The sequence below is a fragment of the Apium graveolens genome, chromosome 9 (genome assembly GCF_009905375.1).
Source record: "Apium graveolens cultivar Ventura chromosome 9, ASM990537v1, whole genome shotgun sequence".
Classification (NCBI taxonomy): domain Eukaryota; kingdom Viridiplantae; phylum Streptophyta; class Magnoliopsida; order Apiales; family Apiaceae; genus Apium; species Apium graveolens.
The window spans coordinates 5596587-5602002 of NC_133655.1; the positions used below are offsets into that span (position 1 = coordinate 5596587).

Below are 5416 nucleotides of genomic sequence, written 5' to 3' on the forward strand. Positions count from 1 at the left end.
ATTTATCTTCGCAGGTTATTAGAGTAATTTACTGAATAACAATTAGATATATACATGACCAAGATATCTAACATATAAATAAATGAGACCAACATAATTTACTCAAAAATATAAGAATAATAATTTACATACATATACACATATGTGACTTTATCTTTATCAATACTAAAATGTTCAATTTTAATGGTGTATTTCAGAGTTATTGATATATATATATATATATATATATATATATATAACAACCCCGGGTGGTTGTAGTAACCACCTTCCACATTCAGGCATTGCGGCAGATACTGCCACATTGTTTCATTGCTTATGGTGCAATGAAACATTGCTGCAGATACTGCCGCATTGTTTCAATGCAACAATACCGCCACATTGTTTCATTGCAACAACGCAATGAAATAATGAAGCCGTTATTTAATTTCTTAAATAACAAAAAATTATATTTTAATAATTTAATTTATTTCCGATAATAACGGAGTTAAAAAGTATATAATTAATTTTAACAACCACTTGTTTCTATATTTACTAATTTTATTACTATTTCCCATTTATATTATCAATTGTATAATGAGTTAAGAATTTAAAATTTAATTAGATATATAATCGGAAAAATAATTAAAATATTAGTTTTAATGATAAATATAAAAAACCGCAGATGATAACTGAAATGTATCAATGTAGTATTGCTATGATTGTTTATTGATCGAAAGGTCACCTTTCGATCATACTTGTTTGCCTTAAACGTTTTTGAGTGAATTCTAATTAAACTATTTTAATTTAAATTTTAAATATTTCAAATTTATGTATAATAACACATTTATACTGTATAATGAAGCTATACTGAATTAAAAAAAATTCTATACAATTTTTCCATTTTAAAAAAATAAGAATAAAATAATATAAAAATCCCCCCCTCCCGCAATGTGTCAATGCGGGAGGTGTAAACCACAACCGCAACATATTTAAAATACGTGGGCGGGTGGTTGAAGAGCCACCTGCCGCATTGTTTCATTGAGGGAGTCGCAATGACACAATGCGGCAGGTGGCCGAGTTATTTTTATATAGTTTGTTACCAAATTTTTTTTAACATTTTAGGGGCTAAGTTATTTTATATTTTTTATAGGTAAAGAAAATTCGATAAAATTTCATTTTTTTAGTTTTTCACATTTTTAATTTTTAACATTATATTTGTTTACTATAAATTAAAAATTGATAAATTAAATTCGACAAATACAAGAAAGATAAATATTAAATAATTTATTTCATTCAAATATAAATGGAGTACAATCAAATATTTTCTTAAACAAAATACATAATAACTTAAATATTTTATTCCGACGAGAATGATCAAGATTTAACGGTGTTGGAAGAACCGCCTTTATCATCCTTATCGTCGACCTTCTTTCTCTTCAACTTTTCCGCCTTCGCCTTCGCCTCATTTTCCTTTTTTTTCTTGCGCTCAAGCGTCATTTGAATACGGCGGAGAGCTATTGTCATGTCTTCATCTCCTTCGGGCCCGTCGTAAGCCACACCATCGATAATTACCTTGTTATTGTCCCAATCATATTAGAAAACCATTTTTCGGAAAATAGAGAAGAGAATGTTGAAGAGAAAATGTAGAATGAAAAGAAATGAGATTACAAGAGCACTATTTATAGGCTGAAAACCGGAATTTTAAAAACCAAAAATTTAATTTAGGCACAAAAAAAATGTTGCGGAAGCTGAGGGGTAAGATTGTTGACTAATGTGCCGCAATGACCCAATGCGGCAGGAACAACTGCAGCAATGCGTCAATGCGGCAACCCATTCTACAGCAATGAGCCAATGCGGTATGTCGGTCAAACTCCTTAACGTTTGACCAGTCAATTTTTATTAATATTGGCACAAAAATTAAGTATGAATTCACAAAAAAGTATAAAATTAATAATATAAATTTTATTATTAAAATTGATAATTTGATTTTTTAACAAAAATAACTCATATGATAATTTTTAAAAACATAAAACTCCCAAAAATTCGTAATAATAAAAATTTAAAAATACTATTTTAAAAGTAATTAAAATTAACTGCAACATTGCTTCAAAGCGGCAAGCCATACTGCAGCAATGAGCCAATGCGGTGGGTCGGTCAAACATTTGACCAGTCAATTTTTATTAATATTGGCACAAAAATTGATATTGATTTTATTATTAAAATTGATAATTTGATTTTTTAACTAAAATAACTCATATAACAATTTTTAAAAACATAAAACTCACAAAATTTTGTAATCATAAAAATTCAGAAATACTATTTGAAAAAATAATTAAAATTCAGAAATACTCTAACTAAAATTCATTTTTAATTAGAGTACTCCCGCATTGATTCATTGCTGGAGGCCGCAATTCGTGATTGCGGCAGGAACTCCGCCATAATGGCTCCAAAATCTGGTTGGTGGTTATATTTAATGGGTCACTCCAGCAATGTTTCATTGCTGGAATGTTTCATTACTGGAGACAGTTTTGTTTGATTCAACATTTATTTTCTTATTACTAATTTTACAATTTACAATATACTTTCAACAATTTCAAATTTACTTTCAATTTACTCATTCTTGAAGGTGATCTCAAAAGGTTAGTTTTCGATTGTTGATGGCTTCTTTTTTATTTAAAGCTTGTAGTTCCTCTTCTAGTGAAAATGATAATTACGATTATTATACCCCCGTTAGATTAAACCCCGTAGCTCATCGTAAGTTATTTGTTGATGAAGATATTGTAAATCTTGATAGTGATGATAATATGAATAATGTTGGTGGTGATAATATTGATGTTGATAATGTTAGTGTTCATAATGTTGATAATAACGTTGGTGGTGATAATGTTGGCGGTCATAATGTTGATGATAACGTTGGTGGTGATAATTTTGGCGGTCATAATGTTGATGATAACGTTGGTGGTGATAATTTTGACGGTGAAAATATTGATGACGTAAAAGATGAGAAAAATATTGAAAAAAAGAATCATGGATTTAAGAATAGTAACGATGTTGTGCCTTATGTCGGCAAGATTTTCGATACATTGGATGATGCGGAAGCATTTTATAGGAATTATGGTCGAAAAGAGGGATTCGAGATAATAATTAGGAATACTCATAAGCGAACAAACACAAATGAACCATCATACCGTTTGTTTATTTGTCGAAAAGGTGGAAGGGTAGGAGCGACGCCGCTGGATTTTGGTAAAGGAAAATGAGTTAGAGAGGTAATTCCACGAACGAATTGTGGTGCTCGAATGTGTCACAAAGTGAAGATGGACAAATGGCAAATTAGTTCGGTGGATTTAGAACACAATCATAAATTGGTGTCGCTGGAAAAAGTTTAATTTTTTCAAAGATCACTCAACATAGATCCTATGACGCGATCATTGATTGAGTTGTTTAAGAAATCGGGAATTGAGACGAGCAAAGTAATGAAGTTTCATAGCGAGACAAAGGGGGGGTGTTGAAAATCTTGGTTTTTCTAATCAAGACGTACGTAATGTCATACGTGATGTTCGGCGCCGAGTGTTTGATTCGGGTGATGCGGAGTGTGGATTACTTTTTCTACGAGAACTACAAAAAAATAGTTTTGGTAATTTCTTTTATCGGGTGGATGTAGATGATGAGAATCGTGTACGGGGTTTGGTGTGGGTTGATCCTCGGTCCATGAACGCGTACAAGAATTTTGGTGACGTGATTACGTTTGATTCAACTTACCGGATGAATAGGTATTGTATGCCTTTCATACCTATTACGGGCTTAAACCACCATTATCAAAATATACTATTTGGATTTGCACTTGTAAGGGATGAGACTGAGGCATCGTATAAGTGGGTTTTGAGGACATGGTTGGAAGCCGTCGACAATAAACCGCCTCGAACAATTATTACTGATCAAGACATTGCATTGGGAAATGCCATTGCCGAGGTCATGCCTATGCCACAAACAAAGCATACATATTGTACATGGCATATAAGTAGTAAGTTTCCCGAGAAGTTGTCTTATTTATACATAAATTATCCGGAGTTCAAGACAGAGATTAATGCATGTGTGTACAAGTCGTTGACACCTACATAATTTGAAGGTAAATGGGAGCAATTAGTCGAGAAGTACGATCTTGAGGATCATGCTTGGTTAAATGACATGTATGCTATTAGAACTCAATGGATTGGTGCTTACACGAAGCAACATTTTTCCGCCGGCATGACTAAAACTTCAAGAAGCGAGTCTACAAATTCTTTTTTTGATGAATATGTGCAATCATCTACCGGTTTGAAGGAATTCATTGAGAACTCCTAAAAGGCTTTGGAGACACAATATCTGAAGGAGGTTAAAGCCGATTATGACAGCGAACAATTGGAAAGGAGATTAGTTTTGCACTTATCCTTGGAAATGCATGCATCCGAAATCTACACGAAAGAAATGTTCAAACGGTTTCAAAAGGAGCTTATGAAAAGTATATGTTACATTGTGAACAGTGTCAAAAACAATGGAACTTATATGTCGAAACTGTATTTGGTTGAGAAGGCTAACCTGCCGGAGAATTGCAGAAGAAAATATCGAGTGACGGTTTTCATGTACGAAAAAATTGAATGCTCGTGTAAGAAGTTTGAACATTCCGGGATGATTTGCAAACACATAATCTGTTATCTTGACAAAAAACAAAAAATCAAGATACCGGAAAGTCTCATCATGGGTAGGTGGACAATGAACGGCAACAAAATTGCGGGGCCTCTTCCATATGCTCCTCCCGGTATTGGTAGTGATGGTGTGTCACAACCATTAAGGTATGGTACATTGTGCAAATCTTTTCAAGATTTAGCTGCTTCCGGTAATTGTTCTATTTCACGGTATAAATACTTAATGGGTGTGATTGATAGAGAGAAGAGATACTTGAAAGATGCTTTTGCGGATAAAGAGCGTAGAGAAAGAACCCATGAGGTGAAAACTCAAGAGGACTACCAACATGATCCAATATTCGATCCTCCAACGTCGAAAACTAAAGGAAGGAAGAAAATAAAAAGATATAAAATTAGAATTGAGACGGCAACTTCAAAGATCAAGATCAAGCCTCGCAAGTGCAATTATTGTGGGGCGATCAGAGGAGAACATGATACAAGAAACTGTCCCCTAAGGGAGGAGCATGATCGAAGAAATTTTTAGGTTTTAACCTAACAATTGTTGACAAGTAGTACATTAGTTCTTTTAACTTTTCTATTTAAGTTACATAATATTAACGTTATTTAAATTTACACATAATGTTGCATATTAATGTTATTTTTTAGAAAAAATATTATCCAACTCTTATTATTAATATTAATATTGTTTAAAATATTTTCACCACCAAAACTCTTATTATCCAACTTAAAATATTGTAAGAGAATAGTGACAAAGC

General features: G+C 32.6%; 1 protein-coding gene across 1 annotated transcript; it reads left to right on the forward strand.

The window, feature by feature from the left end:
* Positions 1 to 4413: 4413 nt before the first annotated feature.
* Positions 4414 to 5184, forward strand: LOC141684912 (protein FAR1-RELATED SEQUENCE 3-like). Its single transcript, XM_074490048.1, has one exon. The coding sequence runs from the start codon at positions 4414 to 4416 to the stop codon at positions 5182 to 5184; it is 771 nt and encodes a 256-aa protein (XP_074346149.1).
* The last annotated feature ends 232 nt before the right edge of the window (positions 5185 to 5416 follow it).

Excerpts from the sequence above, each read along its gene's own strand:
- LOC141684912 (XM_074490048.1), top strand. The coding sequence starts at position 4,414 with ATGCATGCATCCGAAATCTACACGAAAGAAATGTTCAAACGGTTTCAA.